Raw genomic sequence first — 23,651 nt, 5'->3', positions numbered from 1 at the left:
GCTCAGTAAAGGAGCTGGCTTGAGAGAGGAAGAATAAGGTGATTTGTTCTAGAAAAACGTGGAGGAAGTGGGTCAGCAGCATAACCCAATGGAGGAAAGCCTGGAGATTCATGCTTGTTCGTGGCTGCTATCTGAGCAGATCCAGGGCAGAAGCAGGGGGGAAGGTGCCCCTAGAGATGCTGAGGGCCTGGTTCCATGCAGTAGAGGGTGTCCATGGAGGATTATGAGGGTCCAGTGTCCTTCATGATAAAGGTAGCTGGGCAGTGACACACGGAACAAGAAGGCTATTGACACGTGCATGGAAAAGCCCGGGAAATGACTGGGAAGCAGTTGACACCCAGGTCAACCCTGCAGACTTAACCAAGCCCATCTGCCCAAGCTCATGGGAAGCTGCGCCATCACACAGACTTCAATGCTACCACACGTGGTGCCTATGCAAGGGGCCAGAGTGGTTTTCCTGACTGCAGCAATGAGCTAGCATGATCCCAAGGTTGATAATGAGACGAGTTTACCTCCATGTGTGTGAGGGCACATTTTCACACCCTTTGACTCAAGATTAGACACAAAAGTGAGGCGTCAGTGCACCAAGGTCAAAGATGTTCACTCCAGGAAGGAAACCAAGCACCACCCCCTTACCCACCCCCAAACCCACCACCAAGGAGGTGGTGCCCAATCCTCAATCCTACCACCACGTGTAATGTGGGATGGTGCCCTGGTGCCCTCGTATATGAGCCAACATTCTTCTGGATGTTTCAGGAGGAGATTAACATTTACAATGGTGAATTTGGGTAAAGCAGACTGCTCTCCATAATGTGGGTTTCACCCAACCAGTTGAAGGTCTTAATAGAACAAAGACTAACACCTTCCCCTGCCCACCACCACCACCGCCATTGAGCAAGAGGGAAATCTACCAGCAGGCAGCCTTCAGACTTGACAACTACAACCTACACTCTTCGTTGTAATGGGCCAATAGGCTAATCTTTGGACTTGCCATCCTCCATAATCATGCGAGCCAATTCCTTAAAATTTCTTTCTGTGTGTGTGTGTGTGTGTGTGTGTGTGTGTGTGTGTGTGTGTGTGTCCTTGCTCGGGCCTGGCACTGCTAGACACCACCCACGAACAACTACATTTCCTCCCACCACAGCTCTGTGAGGTGGGCTCTGTTATGGCAGGGTCTGCAATAGATTCCAAAATGTGAGATTCCCAGGGTTGCTTCTTCTTCCTTAGCAGGTGGCAAATGTTGCGAAGAGCCAGGTAACTTATGCATGAGCCAGGTAATTTATGTGCAAGCCAAGAGTGAACTGGATTGCTCTTAGGTGAGAGAGAAACTCTGGCCATGTACTTCAATTCTCTTGTTTATTCGTACTGCAAATGCGTCTTTATAAAATATGCAGAAAGTTTTCAGCACTGTTCTAGAAAGTTCTAAGGCCTCAAACATCAATGGATGTCGCAGATCCCATCACTGCCTGGTTTAAATGTCCCTGACCGTGAGCTTTCCACCACATACTGAATGGGTCCTACCCTGAGCACCTACACTTCTCTACCTTGGGCTTTTTACTCACCAGGTGTGTCAGAGGCACCTCTAGCCCCACCCCAGGAGAGAATCCGATTCGGTATCCTGGGAGCCTCTATGTTTTAAAGGAACCTCTTGATTAGAACCACTGTGCCAACCTGGATGAACTTTTCTTTAGTTTTATGTACACTTAAATTAAATCATTCTACTTTGAAATGATGTTTTATTGCTTTTTATTGTAATAAAATACAGGCTCTTTAAGAGAAATTAGAAGACAATAATCTACAAAGAGAACATAAAACCCATCCAATTCCATCACCAAAAGACTCACTCATACAAACTATCCATTTAGTTCCAGGCTTGGTTCTAGATCTTGGGAGATAGAGGAGAACAAGAGTCAATGATCATAAACAATGGGACCCTATTGTACAGCCCGGGGAACTATACCCAACCTCTTGGGATGGAATCTGATGGAAAATGATATGAGAAAAAGAATGTATATGTGTGTGTGCTCGGGTCACTTTGGCGTACAGCCAAAATTGGAACAGCATTGTAAATCAACTTAATAAAAAATAAATTCAAAAAGAATCTATGATCCCACTTTAAGGGATTTTGCTATGGCAAGAGAGATGACTTTCCTCTATTTTCTGAAATATCTTCCAGTCTTTTCTCTGTACATGGATTTTGGCTATTTAAAGCATTAGCAAAATACTGGAATGGTTTAGTGCGGTATCGAAGGCTTCAGCTGGGGATCCAGATGTGTCTCCTGAGTGTGGCCCCACCACCCATTCTTCGAGCCAGTCATTGGGCTACAGAGCCTCAGTTTCCCCTCGGTAAGAGAGGATCATGCCTTTTGCATTATTTTTCCCTAGTTTTCTTGAGAAATAATTGACTTCCACCACCATATAAGTTTAAGGTGTACAGCATGACCGTTCAATTTCCACATATTGTAAAATGATCACCACAGGAAGTTTAGTTAACATCTCACATTCTTATTGTTTGAGTGATTCATGAAGGACGCTGCCTGGAACATACAAAACACTGGTGAGGGATCAGCAGCCACTGCATCATGACCCCCACTGCCGTCATCACCAACACGAGCCAATCCTCAAACCGAGCTGGTTCCAGAATCACAATTCACTCTGTTTGTAGGACAGGCTGGCAGGCCAGGTATTTTGAAAAAAAGGTCACTTCCTGTTTGCTGCACATTGTCTTCAGACCGGTTCCAGGAATTGACCTGACAAATATTGACGAGGCTGCCTCGATCATCAAACACTATTTTCCTGTGGGTAAGAGGCGACGTGGTCCTGAAGACCCAGGGCCCCAGCCCAGGGACCTTGCTGTGAGTACATCGCTCATGTCCGAAATGAAGGCGGGGGTGGCAGTGGCCTCTTTCTCTCTCTCTCTCTCTCTCTGGAACTTGAGGTTTTAAATAACCTATTTTTATAAACTGCCCGTTAAAATTTTGGAGAAAGGAACTCCTAGTATTTCTGGCAGTTAGACAAGAACACAGAACAGTACAACCCAAAGCAAAATGCTAATGCCGGTTGTGGTAGCAATTTTACTAGGAAAGGCTGTTATAGGAAAGAGGGATGCCTCAGAGTCTGTCTGGAATTTGAATCATGCTCCAGCCACTTAACAGGTGTTTGTCTTGACCTTGAGTCTCAGTTTCCCCGAAGGTACAACAGAGGGAATATTACCCGTGTCTGAAGGTTCTCATAAGGATTCAATTACATGACTCGAAGCAAGACTTTCTCCACTAGCGCACTGCTGGCATTTGGGATGGACCTTCTTCATTGCCTGTGACTGTCCTGGTGTTTCAAGTGCTATCTCTCTTCCACTAAACTGCAGTAGCACCTCCTTCTCCAGTCTTTGAGGCGATTCAAAATGCCATCCCCCCTTCACACACACACCCCTCCCCCTGCATTTGGGAGCAAGTCTGACTGGGAACCAGAGATGCCATATATCTAATATCCCCACCACAAAAGAAACAATACCTAGGAATATTCTAATTAATTAAGGGAGCTCTTAATTTTCCTCCAGGATTTTTCGGGAAAGGGAATAAAGACGTCAGTTGGGTGTAATTACATCCAGCCTGGGTGGGAAGGGGTGAAAAATAACATTGCATACTCTCTCGCTGCCAGGTGTTTAGGGCACATTATGGTGCATATTATATTATATTGTATTTAATCTTTAGGCAACCCCACCCCTGGGAGGCAGGCATTGCCATTTGCATTTTGCAAATAAAGCACTGCAGTTCAGAGTTTCCTCGGCACAGTATCACGCAGTGACTTGACTGCACAGCCTTGGTTCCACCCCAGGCCTCCTGACTCCCTGACTCACAATTCTGTGCTCTGGGAAACAGATCTTCTGCAAATCTGGGCATCCTGGGGTGCCTTAAGTAGAAAGTGGTGGTAAGTTCATGGGGGTAAAAAGAATAAACCAGAAATTGCATTTTTTTTTATCATTGATTTGTATGTATATTTTTTTCTACGGTACAGCACAGTGACCCAGTTACACTTACATGTATACATTCTTTTTTCTCACATTACATGTCCATCATAAGTGACTAGACAGAGTTCCCAGTGCTACACAGCAGGATCCCACTCAGCCATAAAAAAGATATTGCTTTATTACAGCTGTAGTTCTTACCTTCCCCAAGGACAGAGCCATTTTTGAAGTGCTCTGTTCTCCACTGTGAAAGGAAACTGCCGCTCCAAGGGCCTGCCAGCTGCAGTGCCGGGGGGGTAGGACGTGGCCTTGGGAACCTGCCCGCAGTACTTTGCCCAGCAAACGTGTTTCAACACAACCGATGATGGGGCTACATTCCTCCCTCTCTAACAACTGGCCTTGGGGGTTTGGGGGGGGGCGGTCTTGAGGGCACTAGTTGCTATAAACCACCTGCAAACCTATGACCTCCCCCACACTACCATGGCATTTGTAAAGGACCCAGAGGGCCCTGGTTTGGACCAAGGTATTCAGAGTGCTGATTAAGACACAAACATTAGCAGCACAGATGGACAGCAAGGATGGGGCTGTCAGCGGTAGGCAGCTGCTGTGGCATGGGACAATGGAAGGGTCAGTTTGGAAGGGAGCAAGGGGACAAGACCCCTCACCGAGGCCAGCCAGGCAGGGGGTGGGAGGTCCCAGTGTGCTCGGTGAGGACGCAGGATGTGTGTGTGTGGAGACCCTGACAGGAAAAGGGGACAGAGGGAGCAGAGACAAGCAGGGTCCATACCAACGCCTCCGCTGGAGCTGGAGCTACCCTCCCTGCTCTGAAGCACTTTGAACCCCCAGGGGTGATGCAAAGGCTCACAAATTTTCTAACTTAAAGCACAGGAGATACTGGTTTGCTAGAGCCGCCATAACAAAGCTCCACAAACTGGGGTTGGGGTAGGGGTGGGGGCTTAAAGGACAGAAACTTACTCTCACAGTTCTGAGAACTAGAAGTTCAAGATCAAGGTGTTGGCAAGGCTGGTTCCTTTAAGGCTTTGAGGGAAAGTCTGTTCCCGGCCCCTCTCTCTCTGCTTCTGGGGGTTTGCTGGCATCTTTGGCATTTCTCAGCTTGTAGAAGCATCACCTTGATTGATGGCTGGCTTCATCTTTACCTGACGTTTCCTTGTGTGCATATCTGTGTCTGAACTTCCTTCTTATACAAGGACACCAGTCATATTAGATTAGGGCCCGTGCTGACATCATGGTAACTAACAACACCCCTGTGACACTATTTCCAAACAAGATGCCATTTGGAGACACTGGGGATTAGGACCTCCACCTAGGAATGGGGCGGGGGGGGCACAATTCAACCCATAAGAGGTATCTTTCCTAAACCTCTCCATCATTCAAGATAGAGGTTTCAGCCCCTACACGTGACAGGAGGTATTCGAGATAACAGAATTGATGGAGACAAAGCGGACCTCTCTCTCCATCCACCCTGTGGCTTTGCCACTCCTCAGTCTCATGAGCTGCTCCCCACTGACAAGGTCCCCAAGGCTGATCATCATATTTACCCACCCTCCAGCTGATGGAGACCACCAGCGTAGAGGGCACTCCTCCTCCTGGGAGGTCCTGGCCCAGGAGTTACAAGCGTCATCGTCTCCCCTCCAGGTGGAAACAGTGTCCTTAGCGGCCACACTTGGGGGCAAGGAGGCCCAGCAGCACTCATGACACGGTGTCCGAACATTTGCTCTGTAGTATTGAGGGACTCCCCAGTCTTTGAAAATTAATAAACGATTGAAACAATGACGGGAAAGGAGACAGAAAAAAGGAGGAAGGAAGGAGGGAGAGGGAGGAGGGGAGGGGGAGGGAGGAGGAGGGAGCAAGGAGGAGAAGAGGGAAGAAGGATGCAGGGAGGAAGGCAGGGAGAAAAGACCATGGAAGTCAGTGTGTGTTTTTAGTATCCTAGAGTCATTGCCTCAAAACCTTACGAATCAATGTGAAGCAGATAAGGGGCTGCTGCTCTGACTGAAGCCTGGGGGAAAGTGTCCCCAGCCCCGCTTGCGCACCCCCACCTCACCCTCTGTAGCGCCCCCCCTGACACCTCCAGGAGATACAGTTTGGATGGGAGGTTTACTGGGTAAACGCCGGGATGCCACGAAGTTATTTACAAAGAATGATGAGTTCCACATCTTGCTTTCAGAGGATGGGGCCAGCGCGGCTGTGGCTGCTGGGAGCAGGGATCCTGGCCTCTGTCCACCGTCAGCCCTTTCCTGCCCATGGATCTAAGAGTCTGGGGGGGCCTGAAGCCCCTGGCCGTCAGCTCTCAGGGGCCCGCCCCGCCTACCACAAAATCACACCCACCCTCACCGACTTCGCTTTGCGTTTGTATAAGCAGCTGGCCGCCGAAACCCCAGGAAACATCTTCTTCTCCCCAGTGAGCATCTCCTCCACCCTGGCCCTGCTCTCCCTGGGGGCGCAGGCCGACACCCCGACGCAGATCCTGGAGGGCCTCGGCTTCAACCTCACGGAGATCCCAGAAGCCGACATCCACCGGGGCTTTCAGAGCCTCATCCGCACCCTTGGCCTGCCCAGCTCTAAACTTGAAATGAAAGTAGGCAACTCCTTGTTCCTGGACAAGCAGCTAAAGCCTCAGCAGCACTTTTTGGACAACATCAGGGAGGTGTATGGGGCTTTGGCTTTTTCTGCCAACTTCACGGACTCTGGAACAACTAGGAGGCAGATTAATGACTACCTGAGAAAGCAAACCTACGGGCAGGTGGTGGACTGCCTGGAGGAGTTCGCCCAAGACACGCTCATGGTTCTCTTGAATTATATCTTCTTCAAAGGTAAGGGCTGCCTGGGGCAGATGTATGCTCCTCGTCCATCTCCAGCCCTGCCCCTAAATAGGGGCACCTACCTGGAAGTCTGTAGCTGTTTCTTCTGGAAGTTACCTCCTCATGTGTAAATAATGTTCCTTTATGACTACTTTTTTTTTTTTTTTTTTTTTTTTGGTGGTGCCTTAAACATGTGGAAGTTCCTGAGCCAGGAACTGAACCTATACCCCCAACAGCCACCCAAGTCCTGACAATAACACTAGATCTTTAACCCGCTGAGCCACAAAGGAATGGCAGTTACTTCTTAATTTATCAATATTTGATTTCTCTTAACATGATTTTTCCTGTTCTATTTTTATCCTAATTCTTTTTTTTTTTTGCCTTTTCTAGGGCCGCTCCCACGGCATATGGAGGTTCCCAGACTAGAGGTTGAATCGGAGCTGCAGCCGCCGGCCTACAGCAGAGCCACAGCAATGCGGGGTCCCAGCCACGTCTGCAACCTCCACCACAGTTCACGGCAACACCGGATCATTAACCCACTAAGCAAGGCCAGGGACTGAACCCACAACCTCATGGTTCCTAGTCAGATTCATTAACCACTGTGCCACAACAGGAACTCCCTATCCTAATTCTCTAAATACAATTTATACTCCATCTCACTTTTCTATGAATAATTCATTTTGTAGAAAAATATTTTATTTTTATATTATCCTTGCAAACCTACAGAAATATGCAGAGACTGATGTTAAAACCACCATGCATGCCCCCAGCAAGAGTTAAAAAATATGAACATTTTACCATTCACTTCAGGTTTTTATTTTTTTTAAATGATATTGCAGATACAGTTCAATTCCTTTTTAATCCTTCTCTGGCCCCACTTCCCTTCTTCCATCCCTCCCCAGAGACAACCAGTATGGCAGGTTTACCCTTCACATCCGTGGATCCACATGGTTAACCCATAAAATATATATCCATAAATCATATGTGATACGGTTTTTGTGTTTTAACATTTTACACAAATGGTATCACACTGTATGTATGAGTTTGCACTTATTTTTTAGTGTCATTACCACATCTTAACTTATAAGGTAAGCTTATAACTATAGCTTATTTTGACTGTTGCATTGAACTCTTCCCACTTTGGGGTTCATTTCTTTTCATCTCTGTTATTTCCTGAATTAGTAGTATATAGAGTGATAAATACTACTAGGAAAATGAGCATCTAAATTCTTGTTTAAGTCAAGTTCATGGTCTATTCTTTAGGTTTTTCCCTAATATTTTTGTGTTTCTCTTTATCTCTTCCTGGATCCCATTATGGATCCATATTACATTTAGTCATCCTATTTTTTTTTTTTTTTGTCTTTTTGCTATTTCTTGGGCCGCTCCTGCGGCATATGGAGGTTCCCAGGCTAGGGGTTGAATTGGAGCTGTAGCCACCGGCCTACTCCAGAGCCACAGCAACGCGGGATCCGAGCCGCGTCTGCAACCTACACCACAGCTCACGGCAACGCCGGATCATTAACCCACTGAGCAAGGGCAGGGACCGAACCCGCAACCTCATGGTTCCTAGTCGGATTCGTTAACCACTGCGCCACGACGGGAACTCCTAGTCATCCTATTAATTGAGGCTCTTCTTTGCTGCGGCAGTTTCTCAGACTTTCCTTGCTTTTAAAGACCTTGACAGTGTTGAGGGGTATTGGCTAGATATTTTGCAGAATGTCCCACAGTTGGGATTGGCCTGATTTTTTCCCCACAATTAAGACTGGCGTTACGGCACCTGGGGAAAAGGGCCGCAAAGGTAAAACACCATTCTTGTCACATCATGTCAACATGTTTATCGCTATTGATGCTGACCCTGGTCTCCTGGCTGAGATGTTGCTTGTCAGATTTCTCCCATGTAAAGTTATCTTTTTTCTCCCTTTTCGTTCTGTTCCCTTTGGAAGGAGTCGCTGTGAACATCCCATACTTTTGGAGTCACGAGTGATGCTCCCTCTCCTTGAAAGAAGAGGAACGATACAAATTATTTGGAATTCTTCTGCATAGGAGACTTTTCTTTTCTCCCACATTTATTTATTCAATCACTTATTTACATAATTATGGACTCATAGATATTTATTTTAAACTTTGCATTATAATCCAATACTACTTAATTTTGTTACTCAAAATTATATAACCTTCATCACTGGGAACTCTTTCAGTTGAATCCTGTGTCTTTCAATATGCCCCTATCATTACCGATTTTTTTTTTTTTTGACTACTCTCTTACCTTCTGACATTGCGAGACACTCTAGGCTCATCTTTTATATTTCCTGCTCCTAGGAAAACATTTTTTTATCTCTTTGTGCTGCCATCTGGGTGATTTCTTCAGCTCTAGATTCCTTTTTATTAATTTTCTTTTAAGCCGTGTCTAATCTATTGTTTAACCAACCTGCTGAGAATTCATTTTCATTGACTATGCTTCCACTTTAAGAATTATTATTTTTTCTTGGAGTTCCCGTCATGGCGCAGTGGTTAACGAATCCGACTAGGAACCATGAGGTTGCGGGTTCGGTCCCTGCCCTTGCTCAGTGGGTTAACGATCCGGCGTTGCTGTGAGCTGTGGTGTAGGTTGCAGACACGGCTGGGATCCCGCATTGCTGTGGCTCTGGCGTAGGCTGGCAGCTACAGCTCCGATTGGACCCCTAGCCTGGGAACCTCCATATGCCGCGGGAGTGGCCCAAGAAATAGCAAAAAAAAAAAGACAAAAAAAAATGTTAAAGAATTATTATTTTTTCTCAAGTCCAGCTATTATTTTATCATAATGACCAGGAAGTTCCTGTTGTGGCTCAGTGGTAATGAGCCCTACTAGTAACCATAAGGATGTGGGTTTGATCCCTGGCCCCACTCAGTGGGTTAAGGATCCAGCATTGCTCTGAGCTATGTCATAGGTTTCAGATGTAGCTTGGATCTGGCATTGCTGTGGTTGTGGTGTAGACCGGCGGCTACAGCTCTGATTCAACCCCTAGCCTGGGAATTTCAGTATGATGCAGGTGCAGCCCTAAAAATCAAAACAAAACAAAACAAAAAAACCCAGAATATCATAATGACCAGTTCTTATGAATTTATTTTTTCCATTTTTTATACACCTTAAAAAAAAAAAAAAACTCTCAAATTACTCTATTATCTGGGTATCCTGAACTATGAATTCTTGGTTTTGTGGCCCCTACTGATACTTCCTCAAGAGAGGATTGAAATTTTTTGCTTTGTGCTCATTTTCAGTAAAAATGATCTTTTTGTGCAAGTTTCTTTTGGCCTGTTGTAGACCAGTCTCTAGAGGACAAGGTAGCATTTGCCTCTGGTCTAGTCCTATTGGTTTCACTGGTTCTATACTAATTTCTAGGTCAGGAAATTCCTGCACCAAATGAGTAATGAGAACAAAAAACATGGAGTAGGTGACTCTTTCCCCTTGCCTGGAAATCTGGTGACTTGTCCCATCCCATCACCTGGCGGCTGGGCAGAGTTTTTCAATTCAGACTTCCCAAATGGGGAAGAAATTGCCTCTTATAGATTCTATTTGCAAAGATAAAAAATATCATTTCCACATATGGGCCTGAATTTTATTTATTTCCCTGAAGAAGACATTAAACACCACCCCTAAGTGCTATATCTTATTCTGATAACCTGTGAGCCAGATGACCTCAGCTCAAACCAGAGATATGTAGTCCTGATTTGTATCTGGGAGCTTTGCTTCTTATTTTTGAAATCAGCTAATTTTTTTTAAATTTAGCTTTTATATTTCGTATTTTATTTATTTGTGTATTAGTAACTTACCCACTGTTTTATCCAGCTTTTCTAAGTGTTTAAGCAGAAACAGCAAGGTTTTTTTTTTTTCAGCTTTAATTTAGCCTGTGATACTTAACAGAAGTCTCGAGAGCATGAGTCTGAGTCATCACTGATTCTTCAGAGTCTGATACAGGGTCAAGCATGTTTTAAATGTTTGCTGAATTAGTAACTTCAGATTAAACTTTGGTCTCATATTTAAGGCCTCTGGGAATGTTATTCATTCATTCAAAACCATACTTAAATACTGACTCCATTACAGGGACTTTGCTAGTCTCTTGTGTAAATCTATGAATAAGACAGTATTCTCCCACTGTTGGGTAACCCACAGTCCCATGTGAGTTGTCAGTAAGTAAGAACAGAGGTGCAACTCAGTGGGAAAGTGACACTCTACTTGGGTAGGAATGGGTGCCCTGGAACTCTTAAAAGTTATGACTTTCCAGACCCAAGGGGTGAGGGAAGGCTTCCTGGAAGAGAAGGCATCTCAGCTGAGACATACGGGAGGAGTTGGACTTAGGCAAAGAGGCTGTGGAAGAGGTGGACAGAAGAGGATTTAGGCTAAAAACACAGTAAGAGCAAAGGTTCAAGGAACAGAATTACCACTGCATTTTCAAGAGGAAAAACAAATTAAGTTGGACTAGAACATAGAACACAATAGGGACATGCCTACGTGGGAGTGCTAAGAGTTGCAATAAGGAATTCCCGCTGTGGCTCAGCAGGTTACAAATCTGACTCGTATCCATGAGGATGTGGGTTTGATTCCTGCCTCACTCAGTGGGTTAAGGATTGACGTTGCCATAGGCTGTGGCATAGGTCTCAGACACAGCTTGGATCTGACTTTGCTGTGGCTGTGGCCAACAGCTGTAGCTCCAGTTCAGCCCCTAGCCCAGGAACTTCCATATACCCCCCCCCAAAAAAAAGTGTTTCAATAAAAAGGTAATCAGGGCCTATGTTGAGGTCGAGAACCATAGACATTATCTATAGGATCCCAGAATCACCACAAAGTTTGAAGCAGTAAAGTGACATGATCACATCTATTTTAGAAAGCTCAGTCCGGCTACAATTTGGAAAATAGTTTGTAGAACAGAGACAAGTTAGAAAGTTCGTGAAATGGTTCCAAGTAAGATGGTGGCCTCAAATGAAGTGTGGCTCTGGAGACAGAATCAGAAACACCTGGACACTCCCTGGGTGGGGGCGTGAGGGAGAGGAGGAGCCAGCCCCCTCTTCTTATCACCAAGACCAGTGTGTTCAGGAGGTGGTTGTGGGTGGAGATTGTAGGTAGAAAAAGAGAAGATACTACACACATGGGCAAGGCTATGACAGGTTCCCCATTTCTCAACAGTGGGGTTTAGTGTAGGAACCCCAAGACTCGCTCTCTTAGAGTGTGTTCTCATGGTTTTGTGGGTTTTGTGTCCTAAGCCAAGTGGAAGCATCCTTTCAATCCCTACCAGACCCAGAAGCAAGAGAGCTTCTTTGTGGATGAGCGGACCTCTCTCCGAGTCCCCATGATGCGCCAAAAGGAAATGCACAGATTCCTCTACGACCATGAGGTGGCCTGCACCGTCCTCCAGATAGAATACAGTGGAAACGCCCAGGCCTTGCTCATCCTCCCTGACCCCGGGAAAATGGCACAGGTAGAGGCCGCTCTGCAGCCAGAGACCCTGAGGAAATGGGATCAATTGCTCCTGCCCAGGTGAGCAGAAGGACTCTGGCCAACTTGGTTTAAGAATCCAGGAGTTGGAGTTCCCGTCGTGGCGCAGTGGGTAACGAATCTGACTAGGAACCATGAGGTTGCGGGTTCGATCCCTGGCCTCATTCAGTGGGTTAAAGATCTGACATTGCTGTGAGCTGTGGTATAGGTTGCAGACACAGCTCGGATCTGGCATTGCTATGGCTGTGGTGTAGGCCAGCAGCTGTAGTTCCAATTAGACCCCTAGCCTGGGGTCTATGCCATGGACACAGCCCTAAAAAGACAAAAAAAAAAGACAAAAAGGAATCCAGGAATCCCATGGTGGCACAGCGGAAACAAATCTGACTAGTATCCTTGAGGACATAAGTTTGATCCCTGGCCTTTCTCATTGGGTTGGGGATCCGGCGTTGCCATGAGCTGTGGTGTACATCTCAAATGCAGCTCAGATCTGGCATTCTGTGGCTGTGGTGTAGGCCTGCGGCTGCAGCTCTGATTAAACCCCTAACCTGGGAACCTCCACATGCCACAGGTGTGGGCCTAAAAAAAAAAATTTTTTTTAAAAAGGGATCCAAACAGGTCTCAATCAACCCCATTTGCAAGACCCCAAGCCCTGGCTTGGCTCACTGGCTTGCCATTTAACCAGCCGTGTGATCTATAGCAATTCTTACCCCTTGGGCCTCAGATTTCCTCAAAGGTAAAATGGGGTCATAGTAACCGCCACATCGGGGTGCTTGGAGGATTAATTGAGTTAACATATGGAGACTCTGAGAGCGGTAGCAGGTGCATGAGCAGTGCTCAGCCATCGTTAATCATCCTTATCCCCTCCCAGAGGGCTTTCTGCCCAACCTCCTTCCCTCTTCTCTTTTTCTCCAAAGAATAGTTTACAACCAGAAGGTAGTTAAGTGTAGGCAACAAATCAGATCCAGGACAATTATTAAGAATAATTATGACTCCCACAGAGCCGTGGTTGTCTTAGGAGTGCCTCTTTTTAATGAAAACATTTCTTAAAGAAATTAAATGCCAAGAAAAACACTGTAAAAATCAAAGTGCCAATTGCCAGTTTTATGGGCTCCCTGCCTACTCTCATCCATCTCACTGTGTTTTCAGTTTGTGGTTTTCTCACAATGGTTTCAGCCTTTTCTGGTTTCCTTAGACCTCATACTCCAGATAACCCATTCTTGGGGCATATTGTCCTTTATGAGACACTCTGGGGTAAAATATGGTCCCGAGTACTAATTACCCCTTGCTGGAGCACAAAACACCCCAAACTGGGGGGAAAAAACTCATCTGTGATCTGTCTTGATTCCGTGGGTGGACTAGGCTCAGCTGGGCACTTCTCACTTGCAGTCCTCATGTGCTAACGTTAGATGGTGGCTGAAGGTGGAGCATAGAAGTCTCCTCCATGCAGATATCTAGAGCCTAGGCTGGCTGGCTGGGTGCGCTAAGGACTTAGCAGGCATTTCTCTCTCTGTGCAGCATCTCCATGAGGCTAGCTTCAGCTTTTGCACTGTAGGTCGGTACAATTGATATTGTAATATGGCAGCTCAGGTCTCCAAGAAGGAGCCTTTCAAAAGATGGGAAGTGAAGGCTCCCTCTCACTTAAGGTCTAGGCTCAGAAATTTGCCAGCATCATCTATGCCATGTGCTATTGATCAGAGCATTCACGGAACCTACTAGCCTCAAAAGGAGGGGGTATAGACCAAACTTCTTGAGGGTCATTTTTAATCCATCCAGAAGGCATCAGTCACCTTCGTGCCCACAGGAGCCTTCTCCCAGCATCGCAATGACATTGAGGTACTAAGACTAGAGAAAGGATGTTTTGTGTTTGGGTAGAGATTCAGGGCCAAGTAAAAGAGATACAGGTCAAGGACAGAGGCTGGGATTAAAAGTATTATCCCTGAGGAGTTCCCACCGTGGCTCAGTGGTTAATGAACCCTACTAGCATCCTTGAGGATGTGGGTTCGATCCATGGCCTCACTCAATGCGTTAAGGAACCGGTGTTCCGTGAGCTGTGGTGTAGGTCGCAGACACAGCTTAACCAAGCTTACCCATGTTGCTGTGGCTCTGGCGTAGGCCAGTGGTTACAGCTCTGATCTGCCCCCTAGTCTAGGAACCTCCATATGCCGTGGGTGTGGCCCTAAAAAAACCAAAAAAAAAAAAAAAGTGTTATTGCTGGTATCTGTGAATCTACATAGCTCTGGTAAGTTTCTGATTCCAGCTCCACATACTCAAGCTCTCTTGGGATGAACCTGCTCCTTCCCCCATCACAAGAGGAAGTACTACAGAATCTTCTAGATCAGTAGATTTTTCTCTTAGGAGGGATCTGATTTTTTGGGGGGGAGTTGTTTTGTTTTGTTGTTTGTTTGTTTTAGGGCCACACCTGCAGCATATAGAAGTTCTCAGGCTAGGGGTCGAATTGGAACTGCAGCTGCCAGCCTATACCACAGCCACAGCAATACCAGGTCCTTAACTCACTGAGTGAGCGAGCGAGCAAGCAAGGCCAGGGATTGAACTGGCTTCCTCATGGATACTTAACCCGATGAGCCACAATGGGAACTCCAGGGAGGGTGTGTTTTGACCTCCCACTTTGACCTTCAAAAAACAAAACCAACCCAAGTTATTTTTCCAAATCTCAGATGCTCCCTGATAGTATTTCTTGTGCCAGAGAGTTAAGATACCGTGGCAGCATTTTAATGGGCTTTCAGACATGGAAAATTCAGACTGCCAGTTTCCCTCTGTTCAGCTGCAAGGAAGGCTAGTTTGCCCTGGGGAATCACCTTTCCTGTAACTCCATTTCTTCATTCACACTGATTGAACACCCAGTCTGTGTTGGGCTCTCTGCAAGACACCCGTCAGCCAGACTGTACTCAAACCCCCCTCCATGGTGGGCCTGCCCATCCAAGAGCTGCCTGGGTGCAAATTGTGTCAAGTAGGCCAAGGTGAGATGGCCCTGTTTTCTGTTCTCCACTTTCATTTTCTCCTTTTCACGGTTCATCTCCTGACTTCCAACTTACCCCCCACTTGGATTAGACATCTGGATCCTCATACTGGCCCAGGAGTTAAACAGGTAAAGATACTCTAATCTGAATTAGGGTCTCTCATCTGATTTCCTTAGAAGTAGAAGTTTCCAAGCTGCCTATGAACTAACCAAGCTTGCAGGTGTCCTGGCATCTGTCAATCAATAATTCCAGAGAAGAAACATCCCAGGAAGAAAGGGACAGATTTCCTCTGGGTCAAAAGAAACTTGTGAATAGAATACAAAGGCATATGGCATCTGATGGCCGGGGCGTGCCAGTAACATAGGAAGAGTCACTTTATTGATTTGTGCCCACATTTTACATGTGTGATCTCTCATTAGCTCTCCGACATCCCCTGAAGCTCAGACAGGTGAGGGATGGTATAGCTTCCATTAGGCACTGCCAGGAGATGGATTTAGGATACAGTTCAGAAGCTGAGCCAACAGAACCTGCTGATGTATTAGCTATGGAGGTGGGACCACGTTAGCAGTATTTACCTTCTGTGATTGCTACGTGGCTTCAATCAGTGAAGCCCTGGAGACTTAGTCCAGGGTGTGGCTCCTAGAAAACCCTCCGTAAAGGTGATGAAGATGAGGACCGATGGCTGTGCCAGGAGTCCTCTCAGATCCAGCGTAGACACTCTGTGACTTCTGAGGAGGAGGAGGCTCTGGATCATGGAATGTTCTGGCATAGCAAGTGGCATTGGGAAAAGATGTAGTCCCTCCACTCGGGGAAACACATCTCCCCCCCAAAGCTCGGGCTGCCAAGACAGGGCAAGAGAAGCACATATAATGAGACAGCACTTCCTCCATCTGATTCTCTCCCCAGCCTGTTGGATTTGCATTTGCCAAGGTTTTCCATTTCTGGAACATACAACCTGGAGGAGATACTTCCCCGTATTGGTCTCACCAACTTATTCAGCTTAGAAGCTGACTTATCAGGAATCACTGGGCAGCTCAACAGAACCGTCTCCAGGGTAAGCTGGTGACCGGGGACGTGTGTTTGGGGGGTTGGGGGAGGGGCATCTTCTCTCCTTTGACATAAGGTGCATTTGAAAGTCAAGTTCCCCTTTTGTTCTGCTCTGATTCCTTAACACCACAGTCTTTAATGCTTCTTTTCATAAGCATCTTCCTTTCCACCCCCACCCATTTCTTCCAGACCTTCATATTCTTCAGAATCTTGAATAGAGAAGACGCTCATCCACGGGGTCAGAATTTCCCAGATGTGGGACTATCCTTGGTTTTGTCCTTTAAATTCCCTCAGAGGGCAGGCAGCAAACTCTACCTGCCCTTGTTATAGCTGGAGGGAGTAGAGGGCATGAACAGGAAGTGTATCCATCATCTTTGTTGCAGTAACAAATGACCACCAAATCTCAGTGCCTTTTCATAACAGAGGTTTATTTCCTGTTCATGTAACATTTCAGAAGCATGTCACTATCATCTGGCTATAGATCCACTTCACATGTCTTCTTCCTTCTAGAATGTAGGTTAAAAGAGAAGCGCCTGTTTGGGGCATGTCATTCTTATAGCAGTGGGAAAAAAGCAGAGAAAATGTGCAGTGGCACTTAACGCTTCTACACTTGTGGTCTCTGTCAAGGCCACTCACACGTCATTAACTAAAGCAAGTCCTACAGTCAAGACTGCCCTCAATGGGATGCACCTGTGTTCTCCTGCAGGAGGGGCATGGGCAAAGGCTAAGGACACCCTACAGGAAGGGAGAGCTCATATTTGTGAAGAATAATGCTATTTGCCACAGGAGGGTAGGCAGAAAAGACCCTTCTCTACTCTTCTGTTGTCTTCCTAAGATAGAGTCGTTAATTATCAGTTGAGTCTTTGCTAGAAATTTCATAAGGAAAGTATACTGTCTTTGATTTGGGAAAGACCAGCTGAGATCTGGAATGTGAAACCAAGGATCAGGGAAGTGTGTGTGTGTGTGTGTGTGTGTGCGCGCGCGTGTTTGTGCATGTTGGAACACATGTCCTTAGCCTTGTGCAGAAGATGAACAAGAGGGAAAATAAATAATTTAGTCTTTTAAAGAATTTCTTTCATAATGACCTTAGATGTTAGATTTATCTCTTCATAGATATTTCGAGAAAGGAAAGAGATTAAGACCAACGTTTTTCAATGTTTTTTGAAGCCTCAGAATCCCTAAGAAGTTGCATGAAAATGAGGTTTTAAAAAAAAACAGAATTCAGAGTTCCCTGCTGGCTTAGCAGGTTAAGAATCTGGCATTGTCACCACTGTGGCTCAGGTTGCTGCTGTGGTATGGGTTTGATCCCTGGCCCAGGAACTTCCACATAGCACTGCCATGGCAAAATAAATAAATAAATTAATTAATTAAATAAAGGAGAGAGAGGTAGAAAAAAATCAGACTTCTTTTCACAGAGGCCAGTAGAGAGCTTGGCACATCAGAAAGCCTGGTTCTACTGAATTCATTTTGAAAACTGTTGATTTAGGCTGAGCAAGCCATTTTAAAGATGAGAAAACTGAGGCTTAGAGAGGGCAAGTACAGCTTCTAGCAGAAAATGACAGGTGGGCCCAGGTACTTGGGAAAAGCTCCTAAAAGTCATTGTTTTTTGCTGTGCCTAGTACATGCGCCGGAGCCCGCAGCCCTCCTCAGGCCATCTGTCTCCCCGTCCAAGTGCAAACAGCACGGTCAGGGTGAACCCCAGGAATCGAGGGAGGTGGAGAAAATGGGGCAATGAGGGAAATGAAATAAAGGCTGGAGTTGCTTCCTGGTGGGCAGGGCCTGAATTGGGTGATTCTGCCTCCGTCTTCCTAGTGCCACACAAGGTGCAACTGTCCCCTTGAAGGAAGTGCCCTGATGCTGTCTCTGTCCCCTTCTCTCCTTCCAGGTGTCCCACAAGGCGGCAGTGGACATGAGTGAGCGGGGCACTGAGGCTGCGGCAGCCTCTGGCCTCCTCTCCCAACCCCAGTCTCTGAACACGACATCGGCCCCACATGCCCACTTCAACCGGCCTTTCCTGGTGCTCCTTTGGGAGGTGACCACCCAGAGCCTCCTCTTCCTGGGAAAAGTCGTCAACCCAGCAGCAGGGTGACCATTACGGGAGGCCAGGGGGTGTCTTATCCCCTTCCTAAAAACAGGAGGGTTAGCACTAGCCTGCATCTCAGGGCTGCTGTGCGGTACAGGTAATCAGTGTGCAAAGATGCTAATAAAATTGACCTTGGGTTTTGTGAAGAGTGAGACGGGGTCCTTACAAGAGTGGGGGCAGCACACAGGGCAGCAGTTAGCCATTCACTCTCCAGTCTCCTCCAATCTGGTGCCTTTCAATCTGTGATGAGAAAGTTGAAGATGAGAACAGCCTCCAGTTATGACATCCCCAGAGAGGTCCAACACTTCTGCTACCAATGCTGATCTTTCCTGAGTATCCTTTGGGTAAAGGTCCTAGGAAAAGGCACAAAGGACATTGGGAGGAATAAGCAAGCCTCTCCGTCACGTGGCTGATCTCAGCTGTACAGTGAAGCGATGGCATCCTGAAATGCCATTGCCCAGATGTCAGGACCTTGAAAGGAGATTAAAGCCAAGGCAGGGGCTCTAAGCTATGTTCTATGAAAAGAAGGGGGTGCAAAGATGGGCCAATGCAATAATGGACTGATTCAGAAATGGAGGTCAAATGCCCAAGCACAACCCCAAGGTCAAAGAAAGTGTAAGAGTCAACATGGCCTTGTGGGACAATGGGCTTAAGGCAAACTCTTGGTCAGTGAGATGAATTTGGGGCAGTATTCAGATGCAATGATGCATCATTTAGAAATCAGTAGTCCCACCCCCACAAGTGTCCCATCCAGTATTTTTTTTTTTAGGGCTGCTCCTACAGCATGTGGAGATTCCCAGGCTAGGGGTCTAATCAGAGCTACAGCTGCTGGTCTACGCCATAGCCACAGCAAGGCCAGTGATCAAACCGCAACCTCTTGGTTCCTAGTCAGATTTGTTTCTGCTGCACCACGATGGGAACTCCCCATCCAGTATTTAAAAGGCATCTGTTGGGAAATAGTGGGGGAACTCAGAAATGCCCAACTTAGTTGTACGTACATACCATGCATGTAATAATATCTGTCCCCACAATGAAGTAGTTGCCAAGACCTAGAGTGTGGCTGTGGGTGGTACATGTCTAGAAAGAAGCCACACCCAAAAGGAAAGTAGTATAACTCCTCCACCTCCACCCTGAGGAGGTAAGACTTGAGTTGGATCTTGAAAACCAGGGAAGCCTTAAATAAAGGGAAGAAGGGAGAGGTGGTCTGGGGGAGGTGGAGGAGACACACTCTGGGCAAAGGCCACTGGGAAAAGAAGGAAAAAGGAATGTCCTGAGAAAACAAGGGAAGACCAGTTTTGCAGCAATAAAAAGTCCATGTAGGATCACAGCAGAAGTTCATGCTGGAGAAGGATTCAGAGGTAAAGGTTGGAGGTTTTCAATGTTGGGATAAGGGCTGCAGACTTTGTCCTGTTTACAGTAGGGAGTTGCTGGAGGCCAACATGAGCAGATGTGTATATGGACAAAGTGGTGATTGGAAAATCCTCTGACAAACTGGGCTTGGACGAGACCAGTAGGGTGAGGCCAGAAGGACATGGGTGAGACCAGTAGGGTGAGGGGGCAGCCAGAAAAGCTCTACCCTGGAGGTCCACCCCTACCACTTGCCCTGTCCTGGCCCATCCACCCTCTCCCCACCAGGCTGCCGGCACACACAACCCCATGTCCAAACAGCCCTCTTTAGCCCTCTGCACCCCCCCCACCCTGCCGTGCCTGCCTATTGGGTCTGTGGACCCCACTTCTCTTATTAAAAAGGAGAGGATCTCAGGAGGCTTGCCCCATGTCCTGGCAACCTGCCAGGCACAAAACCTTGCTGTTGCTTTGAACTAAAAATTGAATAAGAGCTCTATTCAAAAGCTTGAAGAGCTGCCAAAATCCTCTCCAACAGTGGAATTGGCTCCTGCAGAAATAAGTGGCTGATTTTCCTGGGGTCATGCAAGTCAGAGATATTAAGGGGAGAGGTTCCTAAGTTGAAAATTTCTATCAGGCATTCTTGAAGATTCTGAGAGTGGAGTGGGCAAGCTGACAGACACAAGTCCCATCTTCACGGGATTCACAGACTTGCAGGGGAGATGGACATTGAACAAGTACTTAGACTAAAGTGTGCAGGTAGCCATCACATAGACTACATGCAGGGCTGTTGGGACACACGTTCACTGCCTCAGCACAGATTTACTGAACACCTGCTATGTGCAGGGCACCATTAGGCACTGGGAATAGAGCAGTGAATGAAGCAGACAATAATGCCTGCCCTCATGGGGTTTACATTCTAGTGGGGGAAACAAACAGCAAACAAAATGGGTAAATAAAGTATGCACGAGAGAGAGAGCAGTAAGGATGGGTTCTCTCTGGACAAGAAGACACACAGGAAAGTGACCCATGATACACGGAAAAGAGCAGCTGGACTTTGGATGGTGACCAAGCAGAGCACTGGGTGACGAGGCTGGATTTCAGCTGAAGGCTGTAATGTGCTCCCTTTCATCCTTCCCACAAATGGAAACTACAAGTCAAACCTTGTTCTCTCTTCTGGAAAATGGCACGTAATTGAAACCAAGGCGGTGAATGGCCTAGAGATATTTATTGACTCTCTGCTCTGGCCCAGGCATGGTGATCACAGAACCATTGACCAACCCTTCAAGTCTCCTCTGTGTCCAGCACCTCTTTGAGAAATACACTGTGTTTGAGGGAGTGAGACATGCCTACTGGTCTCTGTGCATTTACTATGGACTAGACACCATTATAGGCAGTTGACTTAGTACTTGCCCCCCAAAATCATGAGTAGTAGTTCTGCTATGTCTCTATATTTCAGGTGGGGAAACTGAGGCATGATTTGCTAGCCCTCTGCAAGGACCTGACCCTCTAGGTTGGAGGAGGGAAGAAAGGGGAGAAGCCCTATGAGCAGGAGTGTTTGGGGAAAACTGTACAAGGAAAGACCCAGAAGCACAGGTGGAGGGCAGAGATGTGCCCATTCATCTGTTTGGAGCCTTTTCCTGAGTCAGGAACCAACAAGGAATGAGCAGCAAAGCGCATTTGGTAACTCAATGCTGTGACGGGGGAGTTATGCCACATGATGGAATTTTGAGGCAAAGACTCAGGTGGGGAAGGAAACAGCCTGGTGCACAAAGTATTCGAAGTCTGTTGGGGTCAGGGTGGGGGGGTTAGTGGGAGGGAACTTATTCCCTTTCAAGCTGGGCAGACAACATGCTTTCTTTTTTTTTCTTTTTTCTTTTTTTTTTTTCCCGTCTCCTTGGAAGACCAGGTGAGGCAAACTTCCAAACAGGAGTGAATTCTTGCCACCTCCCATGGTCGGACAAACTTGGCCATGTTGCTTAACTCCTCTGTGCCTTAGCCTCTTCTGCAAAATGGAAAATATAAAACCCAATGTACAGAATTGCAAAAATCAAATGCGGTTATAAGTGTGAAGTGTTGAGCACCCGGTATACAGTAAGTGCTCAGTGAACACTTGTTTTACCCCCACCCTCTTCTTTTGGTTGCCCCAGCCCTCACAGCTGCCCTTTGTTCCCACAGAGCCTTGCTTAGTTCTAGGGGAGGTCCAAATTCCCTAAGCAGCCACTGGTCCGGGTGTCAGACATGAGCCCTCCTAGTGAAACCATGCAGGGAGCATATCTTCAAAACCCAAAGGTGTGAATGTAGTGCCTTCAGGGGCCTTCCACAGGCATGAAAGATTTCATCCGGAGGGCGAGACCACTGTTGCCACAGGGATATTTGCTGTGACAGTGTGGCACGCCAAGGGAACCACTGGACCAGGGATCAGGATGAGACTGCAGAGGCTGAGACATGGGGGTGAGAGCCCTGTGGGTTTCCTCTAGAAAATATCATTTTTAGTCATCATTCACTGTTGCTTCTTCCCTCTCTTCCTAAACTGTTTTCAATCATCTGTGAATTAAGGTTCCCTCCAAGTGGCGATTCCAGATGTATTTATACTCCAAACTGAACTTTTAACCATCTAGAAGAAACTGGTCATTTTCAAGTAGGTCAACAGCTACCTAAAACTTATCTTTTTAAAGATCCTGTGAAGACCTGTGAGTCTTGAATCATCTCTGTAATGCCACATCTCTGCAAGTGTAGCAGTGTCCCAGGTACATTTATTTTGTCTCCGGCTTGCAGGTGTACAGGCTTCAAATGTTGGGACCAAACCTCTGGCCAGGTAAAACCTACACAAATACATAGGACCCTGTATGGGAAATATCATTAAGGCCACTTCAAATTTCTTTGAGTTTTATAGAATCCGTGAAAATGGGCATAAATGTTCTTTTCCCTTCACTCCAGCCAAGAACAGAGCTGAGCGCTTTAAAGTTGTCCATGTTTTCTAGATTCTTTATTTAATTTCAGTTACTTTAAATTTTTAGCACTAAAATTTTGATTTGACTCTTTTTATGGATTTCATTTCTCTGTGAAATTCTTTTCATCTATTTATTAATATAAAATAATCGTGGTTGAAGTCTGTTTGATAATGCCAATATCTAGATACCTGTGAATATTTAGTATCTATTTCTCTCTTAGTTTTCAGGGGTTTTTTTTCTGTTATTTGATATGCCCAGTCATTTTTTATGCCAGACAATGTGTATCAAGAATTATGAAGCTTTGGAGTTCCCATCATGGCTCATCAGTTAATGAACCCGACTAGCATGCATGAGGATGCGGGTCCAATCCCTGGCCTTGCTCAGTGGGTTAAGGATCCGGCATTGCCATGAGCCGTGGTGTAGGTCATAGATGCAACTTGGATCCTGAATTACTGTGGCTATGGCATAGGCCGGTGACTACAGCTCCAATTGGACCCCTAGCCTGGGAACCTCCACATGCCACAGGTGCAGTCCTAAAAAGACAAAAAAAAAAAAAAAAAAAAAAAAAAAGAATTATGCAGCTTTGACTATTTCCTTCCTCAAGAGGAGATTTGATTTTCTTCTCTCAGGCAGATAAAGTATAGAAAGAGTCCCTTGATTATTTTATTAGTCAAGGCTGAGTTTTGGTCTCTTTTGAGGGCTGATTTATTTGGCCTTCTCCCTCCCCCCATGATGTAGCAGTGAGGAGGTCTCAACTGAAAACCTGGGCTGTTTTCCAGAGTCCCTCCCCCCTCACACGTTCATACACCGATTTTCGTCTTCTGAGTCCTATGAGCCTGCTAAAATCTCTATTATTTTAGTAGGTGAATTTTGCATGATTATTCAATATCTTATCCCAAGGCATTCACCACTTAGGAGTCAGAAAATTCCTTGGAGGGAAATTGTATACAGGACATCAGATTCATTTCCTTGTGAGTCTCTATTCTCTG

The 23,651-nt window shown here is 46.3% G+C and overlaps 1 protein-coding gene across 1 annotated transcript; it reads left to right on the top strand.

The window, feature by feature from the left end:
- On the top strand, positions 2,691-18,510 carry SERPINA11 (serpin family A member 11). Its single transcript, XM_001928472.7, has 5 exons — positions 2,691-2,855; positions 6,153-6,798; positions 12,025-12,298; positions 16,141-16,288; positions 18,167-18,510. Exons 2-5 carry the CDS (start codon positions 6,156-6,158, stop codon positions 18,368-18,370), a joined length of 1,269 nt encoding a protein of 422 aa, XP_001928507.2. The 5' UTR covers positions 2,691-2,855; positions 6,153-6,155; the 3' UTR covers positions 18,371-18,510.

Source organism: Sus scrofa, chromosome 7 (assembly GCF_000003025.6).
Source record: "Sus scrofa isolate TJ Tabasco breed Duroc chromosome 7, Sscrofa11.1, whole genome shotgun sequence".
NCBI classification, from domain to species: domain Eukaryota; kingdom Metazoa; phylum Chordata; class Mammalia; order Artiodactyla; family Suidae; genus Sus; species Sus scrofa.
This window is presented reverse-complemented; position numbering and strand designations above follow the sequence as displayed.

Excerpts from the sequence above, each read along its gene's own strand:
- SERPINA11 (XM_001928472.7), top strand. The coding sequence starts at position 6,156 with ATGGGGCCAGCGCGGCTGTGGCTGCTGGGAGCAGGGATCCTGGCCTCT. Across the intron at positions 6,799-12,024 it reads GAATTATATCTTCTTCAAAG|CCAAGTGGAAGCATCCTTTC; the intron begins GTAAGGGCTGCC and ends TTGTGTCCTAAG. Across the intron at positions 12,299-16,140 it reads GATCAATTGCTCCTGCCCAG|CCTGTTGGATTTGCATTTGC; the intron begins GTGAGCAGAAGG and ends TTCTCTCCCCAG.